This window comes from Chionomys nivalis, chromosome 14 (genome assembly GCF_950005125.1).
Source record: "Chionomys nivalis chromosome 14, mChiNiv1.1, whole genome shotgun sequence".
Lineage (NCBI taxonomy): Eukaryota > Metazoa > Chordata > Mammalia > Rodentia > Cricetidae > Chionomys > Chionomys nivalis.
Window position 1 is genome coordinate 56,893,236 of NC_080099.1, and position 18,664 is coordinate 56,911,899.

Here is an 18,664-nt window from a genome sequence, read left to right on the forward strand (position 1 = left end):
GACGAGGGCGGCGACACTCTCCTCCACTCGGCTCCACGGCGTGGGACGGCGCGGACGTGGTTTCGGAGGGATGTCCGCCTTCTCTGAGGCGGCGCTGGAGAAGAAGCTGTCCGAGTTGAGCAACTCGCAGCAGAGCGTACAGACCCTGTCCCTGTGGCTCATCCACCATCGCAAACACTCGCGGCCCATCGTCACAGTGTGGGAGCGGGAGCTTCGCAAAGGTGAGCGGCCGGACGCGTCCGACCCTGGCTGCCGGCTTCCTGGATCCGGGGTCCTGCTCCCGGCTCCCAGTCTTTCCCCAGGATCCTCGCTTCCCACCCCGAACTCCCCGCGCCGGCTTCCCGAGTTCCTCCTGGGCTCTCTAGTTTTTCCCAGGTTCCTGCCAATTCGGTCCGTGCTCCCTGGCTTTCCTCGCCGCCCCCCTACACCCTCCCCCAGGTTCCCGGTGATCCGGTCCGGGGTGCCGTGTTCCCGCGCCCTGCCCCAGGCTGCCCTCCTTTCACTCCTGGATCCTAGCATCTCACGCCGCACCCCAGCTTCCTGGGTCCCGCGTCCTTTCTCGGGTCCTGGCACTCGGCAAACCACTCCGACCCCTTGGTATTCTTGTTTTTAGCCCTGTCTCTGCGCGTCCCACCCGTTCCCCCCGGGCTCGTGAGTACTTTCCCGGGGTCTTCGGGCGTGGGGATTACTAGTGTATCCCGATCTCATTCACCATGCCTCCTGCAGAACCGGTGCTTGGTCCGCAGTGACAAACTAAAAGTGTAAATAATCAAGAAGTCCACAACCAAACACTAACTAGTATCGAGAGATTTGGGCCCAGCACCAGTTTAGAGCCCGAAACTCATACAGTCGGCGTTTTTCTCATCCTGTAGTTTTTCATGGAAGATAGGAGAAGGGAAAAAAAAAATCACAAAGTTGAAAGGAAAAAAGAAGTAGGGTTGGGAGTTGTGCTTTTTCTATGATAGATCAAATTTGCTCATGTATAACTAATACACGTATGTCAGTTTTTGAACCGGTTTAAAGACACGTGATGCGGAGTAAAGATCCCTTGCTTGGTAGGAAAGAGGATCTCGGCTGGTGAATTCCTTTTAGCTTTTGAATTGTAGATGCCTTACCTGAAAATGACAGTAATAACCTAAGGACTCTTTAGTTCAGCGTCTTCATTTTACAAAATATTTAATAGTGATACCCAAAGTCGGGAACTTTTTTCAACAAATGTCTTTCGCTCACCGACACGCAAAAATTCAGTTCATTCCTGCTGAGTAACTTTATCTATAAAGAGCTAGTTTGTGCTAGATCTGCAGAAAATAAAATAGGTATTGGAGGACCGGTGTAGTGGCACACACCTTTAAACTTAGCACATGGGCGACAGGGGCTCTTGAGTTGGAGATCACCCTGGCTGGCCTATGTGAGTTCCAGGTTAGCCAGGGCTACATTGTACATTGTGAGATCCTGTCTTTTTTTATTGGCTTAAACTGAATTTTATGTTACTTCTTAGATCATCGAACAGAGTAGCACTGTTCTTTATTGTTTCGTATACATCTGCATAGCTTTCATATAAAGTGTCTGTGCTTAACTTTTGTGTGTGTTTCCAGACAGGGTTTCTCCGTGTGTCTTAGGCTGTCCTGGAACTAACTCTACACCAGGCTGGCCTCAAACTTAAGAGATCTGCCTGCCTCTGCCTCTCAGGTGCTGGGATTAAAGGTGTGTACCACCACCTCCAGGCAACTTTATTACATTAGTAAAATTAGTTCCAAGTGTATGATTGTTTGCCTTAATTATGTATGTTCTCCTTTTGCTGTGCCTGGTGTCCACGAATGCCAAAAGAGGATGTTGGGTTTCCTGGAACTATAGTTACAGGTATATGTGGTTAGACTTGATGTGGGTGTTGGGAACTGAACCCAGGTCCTCTGCAAGAGCAGCAAGTGCTTTTAACTTAGCCATCTCTCCAGCCCCCTTATTGCACTTACTGTAGGGGGAACCCCAACAGAGCTGCAGTTGGTTTGATTCTGGAATGTTGGCACCTAGCCTTAACCCGCCCTTTGTCTTCAACACCTTCTGTTTGAAATATGTAAATCGTGTCTGAGTTTCCCAAAGGTGCAAAGCCTATACAAAACTTGGTTGGAAAAAATCCAGCAAACTGTGATATTCCTTGATTGACAATTTGTATTTGGCATTGTCCCTTTGAGAGACTTAGATGAGATGTTTTGGGATATGGAAATGAACTTGCTAAAGGTGTAGATTGGATAACAATAAAAAGCCCTAGGCAAAGGTTCATACCTGGAGATTGAAGTTGAAAGTGTGTGTGTGTGTGTGTGTGTGTGTGTATGTATATGCCTGTTGATGTCAGTGTTCTTTTGCTAGGAATATATCCAGTAATAGAGCACAGAATTCTGTATTGCATTATAAAAATGGAAATTTAACTTAGTTTTTTCCTTTTTTTTTTTAAGATTTATTTATATATTTTGTATATTGTGTTCTGCTTGCATGTATGTCTGCACACCAGAAGAGGGCACCAGATCTCATTACAGATAGTTGTGAGCCACCATGTGGTTGCTGGGAATTAAACTCAGGACCTCTGGAAGAACAGCCAATGCTTTTAACCTCTGAGCCATCTCTCCAACCTCAAATAACTTTTTTTGGGGGGTATGTGGTACTAGGGATTGAACCTAAGGCCTTGTACACTGTAATACTGTTTTCTTAAAAGCACATAGCCCCATCTTACGATACCATGTACAGTGATAGTTTCCTAGTTCACAATAGTTAAATGATTGCCATTGGCTCTATGCTGTAAGAAATTAGATGTTGAAGTTGATAAACAAAACTGTAGGAATGTGAAGAGGACACATGGTCTGGGTCCTGAAAAAAGACCATTGAGTTACATTTCCAGTCCTTACAAAGTGGAAACAGACATTCTGATAGGAGAAAATGACCTTTATGTTGTGATATTAACACAAATTAGTAATGCTTAATAGTTTTGTTGTTGTTTTTTTAATTAGTGAACTAGATGCAGGTAAGTGCATTCTGCAGCTGGAGGGCTCCTTGCAGCCAATATAAATGTGCCCAACATAGAGTTATGAACATGACAGTATGATTTTTTTAACGTGCGATTTTGTTGTTCTTTGGTCATTCTGTTGCACAGAAAATGTTTTAAATTTTATTTATGTGTATAGGTGTGTATGTTGTGCACCATTTGTGTGCCAGAGGAAACCCGAAGAGGGTGTTGAAACCTCTGAAACTGGAGTTATAGATGATTATGAGCCACCATGTGAGTGCTGGGAATTGAACCCATGTCTTCTGCAAAGGCAGGAAGTGCTCTAGACCACTGAGCCATCTCTCTATCCCTATTGCATAGTTTTTTAAAAACTATTAATTTTATGTGTGTGAATGTTTCACTTGCATTTATATATGTGCACCAGTGCCTAAGGATGCCATAGGAGATCTTCTGGTTGTGAGCCACCTTGTGGGTGCCCAGAGCTGAACTCCAGTCCTCTAAGAACAATTGTCTTACCCCCTGAGACATCTTTGCAGCCCCCTTTGCACAGTTCTTGAGTGTGAGTTTTATAGATGACAGTGTGTTGTAGTGTCAGAATGCTGGGCATTCCTTATAGAGCTGTGTGGAACAGCATAACTAAATTAAGGAACAACCAAATCTTGAGTAAAACAGTCAGGGTACAGACCAGTTTGCCATTTAGAAAAGTTAGAAAACTCTCAAAATCTAGTGTTTACATAATGTGCAGTTGCAACGAATGCATGTATAGCTCTGGTCTTGGTGATGCCTACCTGTAATTCCAATTTGGAGGCTGAGGCAGGCAAATTAAAGTTCAGCTTTAGTCTAGGCTGCATAGAGAGACTGCCTCAAACAACCACCTCAACAAAACAAGAGCTATGTGGAAGGTAGTGGTTGAGCACTATACCAAGATAATGATTACAAAGGCAGGAAAGGAAGGACTGAGATGTGTGCTAGGTGATTCGAATATATTAAAAAGATAGTGGTGCAAGTAAGTGTGCAGGCAGACGGTAAAATGCTATGAGCCTGACTGGGGACACCCTTATGTGATGAAATGCTTTATACTTAGGAAGAAAATGACAGGTAAATAGATGTCCTGAATGACAGTGCAGACAGTACTGGTGGTGGTGAGCTTGCTTCTGCACAGAACTCACAGTGGTCTGGATTAGTCTGCCCCAAAATTCCTTTCCTCCTCAGGGGTGATTTGTAGGGCCTCATCGGAGTCCCCTTCCACTTCTTCAGCTTTAGGATGATATTTATTCCCTCAGTACCATGATTGTGTACTAGGAAACTATCTCTCTGTTGTGTTGTAAGTGGGTTGTGGTGGTGTGGTATGTATGAAGCAAATAGTGGACTCTTGGGTTTTCTTATTTCAGTTTTTAGTCGTTCTAGCTCAACTGATTGAAGTACTTGTTGAATTTGTATTCACTGATAATGCTTTAGATCAGTAAGAGGTGACATTAATAAAATAAAGACTGTATATTACCTGCTCTAATTTGTTTTAAAAACAGCACTGTGTGTGTATTCTTGAAGACGTTCTGTTTTTAAATGACAGTTTTCTATGTTGTGTGATACTGTTACTTATTTTTATTTTGTAGTTAGAACTAAATAAGTTTGCACTGAAGTTTTCATAGTTAAAAAGAATTGATGGAAGCACCGGATGGTGTTGCATATACTTTTAATCCTAGCACTGAGGAGGTAGAGGCAGGTAGATCTCTGAGTTTGAGGACAGCCATGGCTACACAGAGAAACTCTGTCTGAAACAAAGCAAAACAACAATAAAATAATTGATGTTCTCAAACCAATGTAGACTGTATGTTTGAAGATAATTGTTGAATTGTAGCTGCATAACTTTTCCCTCATTTTCTTTTCTTTTTCTTTTTAAAGGATTTTTTATTATGTATACAGTGTTCTGTCTTGCATATATGCCTACTCTCCAGAAGAGGGCACCAGATCTCATTACAGATGGTTGTGAGTCACCTTGTGGTTGCTGGGGATTGAACTCAGGACCTCAGAAAGAACAGTCAGTGCTCTTACCCTCTGAGCCATCTCTCCAGCCCCTTTTCCCTCATTTTCATAGATTTTTTTTTTCACATCCCTTTCCAGGAATAAGATCTGTAGTATAAAGTTATTTTTGTATTATTTTTTGGATGGAATAAATATTTAAATTATCAGTTGATAGGCCAATCAAAAAAACCAAATTGCTGGGCTGTGGTGGCGCACACCTTTAATCCCAGCACTCGGGAGGCAGAGGCAGGCGGATCTCTGTGAGTTTGAAGCCAGCCTGGTCTACGAGAGCTAGTTCCAGGACAGGTTCCAAAGCTACAGAGAAACCCTGTCTTTAAAAAAACAAAACAAAAAAGAAAAGAAAAAGAAAGAAAACAGAAAAATCATGAAACATGTCAAATAAATATAAACATCATGTAGTTGTCTCCTAGCTTCAGCAGATAATCTTTACTAACACCTAAAACATGTTAGCTTTTTTCTTTCTTCATCTTTTTTTAAAAGTAGATACAAATTTGCATTTACTGAATTGATTTCATACAACATAAAATGTTTTGGTGAAAGTTTGTTTCCTAATAGAATATTAGGAAGCGTATGACTATTTCTGCGTTGTTGTCTGTGGTGCTGTGGGTGGAGTCCAGGACCTCTTGATGCTAAGTGAGCTACCTCAGCCCCTGCAGATCTTTTAAATGCCTTAGAGGGGAATGAATTCTCATGTTTGTTTCTGCATTCCATCACACATCTCATGACTGCTGAAGAGCAGCACTGAGTGTGTAAGAGAGAGGAGGAAAAGACACAGGATAGTTGAGCATGTTGTAGATATAGTTCTGATTACATGGACCCCAGGAGATGGTTTTGAGGATCCCAGGGGCCCCACAGACTAGTTTTTAAGGAATAGTTCTCTTTCCTGTAAATGGTTAGTTAGATATGGAACAGAAGGTGCATTGCTGTGCCATAAGCATGCTTCTTTTAAAATATGAATTCCTCTGAATTGAAATTTTAGGTTTTCTTCTCTGTGATGTACATTTTTTTAAAGAGTGGCAATTGTTCCTAGTTAAGCAAGTTTCCTTTAGTTTCTAATAAAGATAAACATGTGCTCTTACTTTGAACAAACGTAGTTTTATAGGGCAAAAAATGAGGGGAGAGGTCCTGTAAGAGCTCAGTGTAAAGATGTGTGCTGCTAAGCCTGGTGATTTGAGTTCTATTCCCGCTACCTGCATGGTGGAAAGAGTTGTCCTCTGACCTTCCCATGCATTCTGAAGAATGAACACACAAGCCATGTACAATACACACATAATATATGTAAAAATATAAAAGAAATTTCTCATGTGTTTGTATGCATGGGTGTGATTGCCACCTTGTATACGTTCATGTCAATGCCAGAGGTTGCAGATGATCTCTTTTTTCAGAAACCACTTACCTAGTTTTTTGAAATAGAATCCCTCATCCAGTGATTACTGATGAGGCTAAACTGGCTAGCCAATGTGCCCCAGGGATCTGCCTGACTGCCTCCTCATTCCTAGGATGTATTGCCTGACTTTTATGGATTCTGGGCATTGAATTCAGGTTATGCGTCAGCCATAAGCCATTTCCCAGCCCAAGGTGTTTTTGTTTGTTTTTAATAAAGTAAATATTCATTTGAAATGTACAAGTAGATCTTTTGCTTTATTCAGGAAAAGGTTTTTGTATTCCTCTTAATGGACTAAGATAATTTAGCAGATAAAATGCCACAACTTTCTTTTCAGGGAGCTTTCATAGCAGCCAGGGAAGTGGATTCTGCTACTGAGTAATTGCACAGGGGACCTAGCTTAGTTTAGGGAATTGGGAAGACTTAAAGATTATTAGTGAGTATAATTTGCTACAAATTGTACTAACAATACAGATTTTTACAGTAGCTTTAATAATTTGTTTTCTTATATTGCTGGAAGTCAAACCCAGGGTCTTGCACATACTAGGCAATGCCTTCAGCTGTTCTGATCGTTAGAATGTGGGTATTTGCCACGACATTGCCACTGAACATTTATTTCTAATTCTACATTTCTGTTTTGGAGGCAGGAAGGGAAGTAACTTCTTAGATAACCTTTGGTAGCTTCTCACTGTTCCACCCTGCTGGTTGTGTTCTCAGGTCCTGCTGCCACACAGCTGTTCTTCTTCAGAATTTTCTTGTTTTTCTGTATTAACTGTTGAATTATCTTATTAGCTGCAAGAAAAATACATTTAGGTTTTTGAGAGGGCATCATTTCAAATTATTACTGTCTTAAAGACAGTTAACATCTTTACAATGGCAATGTTTTTAGTTGGAAAACTGTAGTCTTAATCTGCATGTGTGGTTATTATAAGTGGTCCTCAAACTTGTTCACTATCCTCCCTCTGTCTTCCTTGTGAAAAAAGACTTAAACTGAAAAAAAGTTAGCTGTGCTTTTTGTAAATTAAGAAAATGGTCTGTATTGTTGAATGTTTGTCCTGTGACATGTTGGTCCAGTTTAGGAAGCATATTTCTGCTTCAGAAACAGTTTAAGTAAAGCTCAGCATTTCACCCAGCGTGTTTCCTTCAGCTTTAGTATTTGCAAATATCGTAAGTAATACTAGCATTTGTTCCTAGGTTGTGATTTTAATTTTACTCAACTTCTTATTTACTCATAGGCAGGGTCTTATGTAACTCAGGCTGGCCTTGGCTTATTTGCTATGTAGCTAAGAATGTAGCTAAGGATTACTTTGACTTCTTGATCTTCTCGTCTCTACCTCTCAAGAGCAATTTTATAGATTATTCTTCAAAACAATTTTAGTTGAAGTGGTCCAGGATTGTATTTCAGCCAAACTACCAGATCATCTATTTCTCTTCTTCCTTTTTTTCTTCTTGTTTTTCAAGACAGAGTTTCTCTGTGTAACAGCCTTAGCTGTCCTGGAACTAGCTCTTGTAGACCAGGTTGGGCTCAAATTTACAGAGATCTGCCTGCCTCCGCCTCCCTAGTGCTGGGATTAAAAGCGTGCACCACCACCGCCTGACTTTCTTAACAGTTTATTATAAAATGTTTTTTCTTATTTGGTTGACTTTTTTTGAGTTAAGAGCCTTGCTGAAATGTGGCCCTATCTTCTTGGTACTTGTATAGCTCCTGCTGGTAGCTGGCTTTTGATTTTTTGCCAGTCCTCATCCTGTAGTCTTTCAAGTGCCTGATATAAAGTAGTAGCTTTTTCTTTTTTTCTGGGGGAGGCAAGGTCTCCCTGCAGTTTTTAAAAAGTTTTGTTTGTATGTTAGTGTTTATGCATATGTCTGTGTATCACATGGTGCTTGGAGCTCATGAAGGTCAAGAAGGTGTTTGATCCCCTGGAACTGGAGTTAGAAATGGTTGTGAAGCCACCATGTGGGTCCTGGGAACTGAGCCCCAGTCCTGCACGAGCATTTGATCTTACTCACTGAGACATGCTTCAAGCCCCCACGCAGTACTTTTCCCCAAATACTTTTCACCTTTAACAGAAATATTTGCTGCTCAACTTGAGTCTCCATCTACAGCCTTCAGAACACTGTTGGCACTCCTGATTCTCATGGGTTCAACTAGAGCTACACTATTGGCTTTGCTTAATTTCTAGTTTGTCAGCTTTGGATCTGTCTGCTTAACAGCCTCCCTAATCCCATGAGCTGATCTCTCATAACAAATATCTATGTCTTTCTCTGAGCACATACTATGTATAGGGTCTGTATTCTTTAGTATTACTCTAACCCAGAGTTGCCTGGACATTTCACATTTATGAACATTGTGTCAGCTGGTATGTTTATAGCTGATGGTTTGGATGGCATTAGTTATGCTGTTTACCTCAGCACACTCATGACTAGGTGAATTGTTTAGATTAAAAACCTTTTTAAAGATTTATGTATTTTATGTATGAGTAGTCTATCTGAACATATACCTTTATGCCAGAAGAGGGCAGCAGATCTCACTAGAGATGGTTGTGAGCCTCCACGTGGTTACTGGGAATTGAACTCAGGGCCTCTGGAATAGCAGCCAGTGCTCTTAACCACTGAGTCATCTCTCCAGCCTGAATTTTTAGATTTTTAAAAAAATTTTATTGATTTTTATTGAGCTCTACATTTTTCTCTGCTCCCCTCCCTGCCTCTTCCTTCTCTTCAACCCTCTCCCATCATCCCCATGTTCCCAATTTACTCAGGAGATCTTGTCTGTTTCTACTTCCCATGTAGATGAGATCCATGCATGTCTCTCTTAGGGTCCTTATTGTTGTCTAGGTTCTCTGGGATTGTGATTTGTAGGCTGTGTGTGTGTGTGTTTTTTTCTTTATGTTTAAAAACCACTTATGAGTGAGTACATGTGATAATTGTCTTTCTGGGTCTGGGTTACCTCACTCAAAATGATGTTTTCTAGCTCCATCCATTTGCCTGCAAAATTCAAGATGTTGGTTTTTTCTGCTGTGTAGTACTCCATTGTGTAAATGTACCACATTTTCCTTATCCATTCTTCGGTCGAGGGGGATTTAGGTTGTTTCTAGGTTCTAGCTATGACAAACAATGCTGTTATAAACATAATTGAGCATCCTTTGGATGTATACTCAAAAGTGGTATTACTAGTTTTGAGGAAGTCATAATTTTCTGAGAAATTACCACACACATAAAAAATTTATGAGTGGGGCGGTAATGGCTCATGCCTTTAATCCCAGCCCTCTGGAGGCAGAAGCAGGTGGCTCTCTTAGTTCAAGGCCAGACAGCCTGGTCTACAGACTGAGTTCTAGGACCACCAGAGCTACATAGAGAAACCCTGTCTCACAAAGACAAGCAAACAAATTATGTGTGTATGTCTTGGGGGTTGGGAGGTTGAGGTGATATATTCCTGTGAGTGCAGATTTCTTTGGAGGCTTGGAAAGGGCATCTGATCCCCTGGTGTTGGAATTTCAGGCAGTTGTAAGCTTCCCAGTGCTGGTTCTGAGAACTGAATTTGGTCCACTGCAAGAGCAGCAAGTACTGTTAATTTCTGAGCCTCTAACCCCAAACTCAGTGATTTTCTTAATCATGGACCTGAATTCCCACCACCAGATGACTAGATAAATGTGATATATCCATATACTGGAGTAACATTCAACCATAAAAAGGAAGGAAGTGCTGACATATATAGCAGTGTGGACAAACCTTATAAACATCATGGAAAGCAAAAAGAAGCCTCATATAGAAGGTCGCATACTGTACAATTCTGTTTCTTTGAAATATATGTTAGAGAAAATCATAGAATAGAAAGTGGTAGTTGAGATGTGAGGGGGAGGGAAATAGGGAATGAATGCTTAATGGATATGATGGGTCTTTGGAGGAACTGAAAATATATTGGAACTACATAAAGGCAATGGTTACATAATCCTATAAATGTGCTAAGCGCTCCTGAATAATTAATTGTCTGCCTTAATAGGGTTTCATCTTAACAACAAGAATGCACTTTTTGTGTGTACTTGTATGTTTTCTCTCCTGTTTCTTCCGTATTTCTTAGCTTCCGTTCTCTGTCGACAGCTCCTCGCTGCAGTTTTAGTTTCTCCTTTGTACAACCAACTTTGTTCTGGTACCAGTTTTCTTCAGTAGCATCCAAAAATAAATCTGTTCTTGTTCAACCGTCCTCCCTTTTATGTAGTTGTCTTCACAATTTACATTTTTTGTGTTGGACACTGTCTTAGGGTTTCTATTGCTATGAAGAGACACCATGACCGTGGCAACTCCTATAAAGGAACACACTTACTTGGGGTATCTTACAGTTCAGAGGCTCAGTCCATTATCATTATGGTGGGACAGGGCAGCATGCCCACAGACAAAGTGCTGGAGAAGGAGCTTAGAATTTTACATATTTATGTGAAGGCAGCAAGAAGTGAGTTGAGACACTGGGCATGGTTTGAACAGATATAAGACCTCAAAGCTCGCCTCCATAGTGACACACTTCCTCCAGCATGGCCATACCTACTCCAACAAAGCTATACTTCCTGATAGTGCCTCTCTCTCCCTATGAGCTTATGGGGACCAATTATTCAAACTATCATAGGTACTAATGAATAAAGGTATACTTTTTTGCATTTTGATTGTTTTCAAAGTATGATATTGGACATCTGTAATCAAAGCTCTCTGAAAGGAGAGACACAAATTCAAGGTTAATGAGCCGGACTCTAACTTATCAATCAAATAAAATACCCTTGGCAACATGGTGCCTGGTCCCGAGTGTAAGTTCCAAGATAATCAAGACTACACAAAGAAACCTATCTCAAGGGCTGGATAGATGGATCAGAGGTTAAGAACACTGACTCCTCTTCCAGAGGTCATGATTTCAATTCCCAGCAACCATACGGTGGCTCCCAACCATCTGTAATGAGATCTGGTGCCGCCTTCTGGTGTCCAAGCATACATGCAGGCAGAATACTATACATAATAAAGATTTTTTAAAAAAAGAAACCTACCTCAAATAAACAAAATGAAAAAGCAACAACAAAAGCCCATGATTTCAGAGGTCTCAGTCTCATCTGTCATCAGTAGCTCCATTGCTTTTGGACCCAACATAAAGCAGAATATCAGGGCAAGGAGCATGTATGTAGTAAAGCAAAGTTTGGTTTGTGGTGGCCAAGAAACAGAAAGAGCACATAAGTGGCTAAGGACAAGGTATACTCTCCAAGTCACATCTGGTTCATCCAATTAGGCCTCATGTGCTTGAACTTCACTACCTCCCCAACCTTCCAAGTGCAAATCAGTGAGTGCACTGTGGTTCCCTGTGAGCTGGGCTCAGAAAGGCAAGAGATGTAGTGATGTGATCACACCAGAAGGCGAAAAGCAGCCAGGAAAGAGGAAGGCAGGCCAGGCTTGAGGGCTCCACAGCAGTCATCCAGGTACTGTCCCTTACTATAGACTTACTCCGAAGTTCTTCCGTGCGGGCCTTCCTTAGTGCCAGTGTCTGTTCCATAGAGGGTGGTGTCCTTCCTTCGTCTTAAAGACATAGTAAGGTCGATACCTCAGGAGGTAACGGCACTTGCCAATCCTGACAGCCTTAGTTTGAGCCCCTGAACCCACATGATGCAAGGAGAAAACTGACTCCTGCAAATTGTCCTGACCCCCAAACCTGTGCCTCTCTTTGTCCTGCTCCTCCCCAAGTAAGTAACTGGGAGCCAAGGTACTGGAGGGAAGAAGGGTTGGAGAGAGATTATAGGAAAGGATTGGATGAATTTAGAAATAAAATTAAGTTAGCTGAACTGTGTAATGGTTACAAACTTAAAATACAATAATACTGGCTTTTGTGTTTGCTTTTATAGAAATAAAATTAAGTTAGCTGAACTGTGTAACGGTTACAAACTTAAAATACAATAATACTGGCTTTTGTGTTTGCTTTTATAGTTACCCTTACTGTTGAATATTATTTCTTAGGACTTTTCAATTAGTATCTAGTGTTTTTCAGATCAGCCTTAAAGAGTTCTTTTAGTATGTCCTGTTCGTTAGGTCTATTAGTATTGTTATTAGGTAAGTTAACTTACCTTAGCTTTGGTATCTTGAAAGGTCTTATGTAGGTGGATTTTTCTTTGGGCCACCAGTTCACCAAAATAAAACAACAACAACAAAAAAACATGGAGACTTTTATTAATTATGAAAGCTTGGCCCAACAGCTCTTATAACTTAAATTAACTCATAAATTTTAATCAATTTTTTTTTTTTTACGTGGCTCAGTTACCTTTACTCTGTACTGACTATCCTGCTTCCTCTCTGGCTGACCACTCGGCCTTTCTTCTTCCCCGAGACCTCTCTGTCCTCATGCCTAACATGCCTAGCTATGGGCCATTCAACTCTTTATTAAACCAGTTACAGAGACACATCTTCACACAGTGTGAAGGAATTCTCCTCAGCAGTCTTAGTCTTTGTTCCACCTTTAAGGGCAGTCTTTTGGGTGCTGGGGAAAAGGCACAGTACTCAAGAGCACTGTTATTCTTTTGGAGGACCCAGGTTCAATTCTTAGCACCAAGCACCCATAGAGCAGCTCACAACTGTTTGTATTTCCAGTTTCAGGGGATCTTCTGGCCTCTAGGCACCAAGCACCCAAGTGGTGCAGACATACATGCGTGTAAAATACCCATAGAGGCAAAAAAATAAGATCTATTTTTAATGGTTGTTTTATAACTCAGGCTATGCCTGAACTCATGGTAATCCCACCACAGACTCCTATGTGCTGGGATTACAGGCAGGAACAGCTGTGCCCACCTGAGTTTTAAGTTGCATTGATCTTTTCCAAGAGTGGGCTTTATTTTCATCAATCCCTTCTTCCTCTTTAATTTAGTTGATCTTGTCACTATTTCTTCCTTTCTGCTTGCTCAGGTTTATTTTGTGGTAGCACCATACCTTCTAGATTTTGGAGATCTGAGCTTGCTCTGAGACATCCTTGCTGCAGTGTGTATTTATGGTGTTCACTTTCCTCTCTTGGCACTACTTCGCTTGTGTCCCATAGATTTGAAATGTATTTTAAAGCATATTTTCATGCATTTTTATGATGGCTGCTTTAAGACTTTGTCATGATTCTCATATCTCCTTAGTGTTGGCATGTATTGATTATTGATTTTTCATTCTGTTTGAGAGCTTCTTGTCTCTAGTTGTAGCATGTAAAAGCTGACTCAATGCTAGGTATAACCAACACTTGGGAAACAAAAACACTACTCCAAGTTCCAATAATAGTGAGAACCAGTCTCAGAAAACAACAGATAAGAAACAAACTCCCCAAAAAGTTGATTCATATTTTGTTTGTTTTGAGACCCATTTTCACTGTGTATCCCTGACTGTCCTAGAACTTACTGTATAGACAAGGCTAGCCCCAAGCTCTCAGAGATCTTCCTTGCCTCTGACCCCTGCCAAATTGGGTTTGATAGTAAGTGCTACTACATCTGGCTTTGATTCATAGATTTACTGCACGATGTCATGAAATTCTCACTCTTGTTCAGTCCTGTTTTAGTTGGATTTAAGACACAGCACATCATAGGAGGGAGGTATGACTCGGGTCTTCAGTGACATCACAGGGAGGGTGGGAATGGGTGTAGCCTGTTATTGGTGGGCTTTTGTGAGAATGGCGCCCAGGACACTTTCTCCCAGGAAGTGCTGGTTAATAGAATCCATTTGTAAAGAGGTCAGTATATTTACAAATTAAATTGTAAATCCAGAGAAGTCTTTAAGGGTGTTTTTTGTTTGTTTGTTTTTAAAGCACAGACTGGCCTTGAATTTCGAATTGTGATTTTGTTGCCTTGGCTTCCTGGTACTGGGATTGTGGGATGCACCACCTGCTGCATGTTGTGTTGTGTGCATGCACGTGGAAATCTGTTTTCTTTGCCATAGAAGTTCTGTAATTGGTTGTCAAATTCAGTGATCAGCACTCTTACATGTACACTGATCCATCTTGCTGATCTCAGAATGTTTTTTTTAACAAGAAATTTAGAACTAATTCTAAAGATTAGATTATTGGGAAAAGCAGATTTGGAAGACAGAGCCTATATCATTTTGAAGGGAAGCCAAGAGTGGAGGTAGTGTCCATAGTAAGTTTCCAGGCAGACTATAAACTCATTTTACTCCAAAACGATGTTGGCACAGGAGTTAGAAGTCTATTAATGCAACAGAACAGAACAGTGGTTGAGGATGATATGTTACACGAAAAGCCTTTGTCATTTTAGACACTCAGATCCACGAGAATAATTGGAGTACCAACAAGTAGTTCTTATCCTACCCAGTGCCACAGAGAAAGTTAATTTCACCTGAATGAATGAAAAGCAGTTATGCAAACTGAAAATGTGCATTTACCACTACTTCTTGATGCATCAGGTAGTTTTTCTAAATATGCTATCAGCCGAGATTCATGTAGGCAATAGATTTAGCTGCATAAATTTCCTAAAGTTTATGAGTGTAGAAAATACTAAATTTCTGGAGCAATAGCTCCAGAGAAGATACTTACAGCATGAAAAGACTAATTTATTCATAAATATAAATTAATAAGGAAAGCAAATATCTCAGCTGAAACAAGGCAACATGATACGAATGGGAAGTAACCAAAAAAGGGAAAATAAACATATTCAACCTCTAGGGGAGGTAGTGTTACATACCTTTAGTCCCAGCAGAGGCAGATGGATCTCTAAAAATCTCTGTGAGTTTGAGGCCAGCCTGGTCTACATAGCAAGTTCTAGGACTGCCAGGATTAATACATAGAGAAATTGGTCTCAAAAATCTAAAAGAGAAAAAAAAAATACACAAAAGTCAGAAGTGGCTTGATACTTCATGAACACCATTCAGTTTCAGCATCATTGTTTTTGAGAGAGGCTCTTATGTACTCAGGGCTGGCCTTCACCTCATTGTATAGTTCAAGCATAACCCTGAACATATGATTCTCCTGCCTCCACCTCCCAAGTGCTGGATTACAAGTGTGTACTACTACTTCCTGGTTTATGCAGTACTGGGGATTGAACCTAAAGTTTGTGCCTGGTAGGCAAGTACTGTCCAGCTAGCAGTAGCTTCAGCCCAGCTGTGTAGAGCCCAGCCCCGGTCTCATCAGGTTTCAGCATTAGTGACATTGTGTCTTCTCTGTTTCATGCCTATGGCTTCTCCATTTTGCTGTTTGCTTCTTTCCCCTGGTTATTTAAAGCACATATCAGATATGGAGCCGTTTTATCATAAAGGATATGTTTACAATACTTTAAGACCTATATTATTAAACTTTGATACAACTATAAGGGGGAAATCATACCCAACGAAAATTAACCATGATTCTTTTTAGATTTATGTATGTGCTCATGTTTGCTCCACTGAGCCATCATCATAATTATGAGCCTCATAACTGATAATTTTCAACCTAGTATCTATGTATAGTATCCCAGATTCCCTTAGAAATGTCTTGAATAATTAATATATAAAGTAGAATCCAAGCTGGGCTGGGCGGTGGTGGCACACACCTTTAATCCCAGCACTCTGGAGGCAGAGGCAGGTGGATCTCTGTGAGTTCGGGGCCAACCTGATCTATAAGAGCTAGTTCCAGGTCAGACTGCAAAGCTTTTTCTTACTTTATCCTCCCCATTTAATTTTGAGACAGGATTTCACTGTGTAGCCCTGGCTGATCTAGAAATTGCGACGTACATCAGGCTGACTTCAAACTCAAAAGATTTGTCTGCTTCTTCATCTTCAGTGCTGGGTTTAAAGGCATGTAACTACCATGCTGACATCCTTTTTCTGTTTGTTTGTTTTAGATTCCATGCAGTTTATTTGCTGAAAGATTGTATTCTGTGAACTATAGAGTTTCTCTCATGTCTGTCTTCAGCTGGGCATGTTGGTGTGTACTTGTAATTTCAGCACTTTGGAGACAGGCGGTAAAGTCAGCATGTGATCTAGGCATACCCCACATAAGGGTTTTGTCTAAGCTAGCTACAGCTACATGGTGACACCTTGCCTTCAAAGAAAGTTATAGGTCTCAGACTGCTAGCATCAGTATCATCTGAGAACTGTGGAAATGGATAATTTTGAGATTTACCCCATACAGAAGCTAGGTAGGACCAACAGTTTGTCTTTAGTTGACTTTGGTGACTCATGTTTGGATACCTAATCTGCAAAGAACTTACTCTTCATCAACCATTGGTTCTCTGAAATATAATTTATATAGGGGGAAAAAGCACAACAGGGACTGGAGAGATGACTCAGTGGTGCTCTTCCAGAGGACCCAGGTTCAATTCCCAACACCCACATGGCAGCTTTACAACTGTAACTCCAGTTCCAGGGAACCTGAAACCTTTGGGCAGACATACATGCAGACAAACCACCAGTGCATATGAAATAAAAGTAAATCATAAAATGAAAACCAAATAATGAATTAAAAAACGGAATAGTCTTCTGGCAACCTCCCTCCCCCCAGTATTGGGGCTCAATCTGTATTAGTTGTCTTTCTTATCACTATTACAGAATCCCTTACATTAACAATATCTCAGGAAAGTTTTTGGCTCATGGCTTCATAGGTTTTTGTCCATGGTCCCTTGTCCCATTGTTCTGGCCCTCAGATGAGGCAGAGTATCATGGCAATGAAGAGAAGACCTTTTCTATGTAAACACCCCTCTGAAAGCAAAGGAATGGATACAGGTCGTTAAGGTGAGCAAGGAGAGCAAAAGACAGAAACCCAAGTTCCAGTTTGAAATATCCTCTTCTTTTCTGACCCTTTGCTGTATTCTCAGTGTCCAGTTGTAACCTGCAACTACTATGGCATGATACTTTAGCAGGTCAACTTAAAAGGAAGAAAGACACACCTGACAAGTGGAGGCATACCTTGTCTCATCAACACCCACAAACCAAAAACTGGAGGAGAGATTTTCTCTTACTCATGGTTCAGTTTATGGTTGGTTGGCTCCTTTGGTTTTGGAACTGTGGAGAAGCAATATTGTGGTGAATGTGGGGTAGCAAACCTGTTCATCTGCCTCATGGCTATCAGGAAGCAGGGAGGGGGAGAGGTACATGCCTCCAGTGACCTCGCATTGAGACTTCACCTTCTGAGGTCTCTGACACCTCCCAAAAGTTCCACTGTTTCTACACCCGAGCCTTTGAGTAGCATACCAGATGCAATGATAATACCAGTCCTTCCTGTTTGAGCTTTTCTAATATACCAGAAGGTATATCTGTGTGTCCTGCACACCACCCATTTGTAGAACTTCTGTGCGCCATTTTCTGAACAGTGAAGCTTAAACTTTCTTAGTCTTTTTAGAATGTTGCCACATTTTTATTTAATTATTTTGTGTGCATGTGTGTATGTGGTCTTGTGCATGTCTGACTGAAAGTCGTCTTTTATTCCTAGTGCCCAATACAATGCCTGTGAATATAGTAAATACTAAATAATTTACCCGAGTTAATGAAATGGCATGAGATCTTTGCCATTTATAATTAACCCTTTGGTAAAATTCACTCAGAAACTTAATTAAATTGCACTTAAAATTAGAAGACTTAACTGGGAGTGGTGGTATGTGCCTTGATTCCCAGCAGAGGCATTTCAGATCTCTGAGTGCTAGTTCCGGGTCAACCAGAGCTACACAGTGAGACCCGTCTCAAAAAACAAACAAAATTAAGATTTAATGTATACTTACTGTAATCTTATTGTCCATAACAGTTCAGTTTGTCAGGGAGGAAAATGTTGTCAGGGAGGAAAATGTTGGCGATTAAGCCCAGGGCCTCCGCATGCGCTAGACAAATATTATCTATATGAGCGCTACCTCATATTATAGAACTTTGAAAAAAAAACACTATGTTTATTTACTGAGCCTACCTGTAGAGGCCCACGGACAACTGAGAGATGTCAAGAGACGTCAACTCTTTTACCTCAAGGGTCCTGGGGATCAAACTTAGGTAGTCAGGCTTGTCAACAATTGTCTTTACCTGTTTACCTGTCCTAGTATAGGTTTTTGTTTTTTTTTTTAGATGAAGTCCCATAACACACTCCACACTGACCGCAAACTTGTGGTCCTATTGCCTTAAGCCTTCTGAATGTGGGATTATGAAGCATTGCTATGCCAAACCTTTCTTTATAATAGATTTTTGTTACATGATAATGACTTTTCTCCTGATCTTCTGTAAGACCTAAGTGTGCAGTTTTGTGTGTGTGTGTGTGTGTTGATATACATGCTCTAGGAAGATCTGTACCT

At 40.9% G+C, this 18,664-nt stretch overlaps 1 protein-coding gene across 4 annotated transcripts in view; it reads left to right on the plus strand.

Moving 5' to 3' along the window:
• Rprd1a (regulation of nuclear pre-mRNA domain containing 1A) overlaps positions 1-18,664 on the plus strand; it is a 59,258-nt gene continuing 40,594 nt past the window's right edge. For all 4 annotated transcript variants that reach the window (XM_057788426.1, XM_057788423.1, XM_057788424.1 and 1 more), the window contains exon 1: positions 1-221. In XM_057788426.1, the coding sequence (XP_057644409.1) occupies positions 71-221 (151 nt within the window). In that variant the 5' untranslated portion in view covers positions 1-70. The remainder of the gene's footprint in view (positions 222-18,664) is intronic.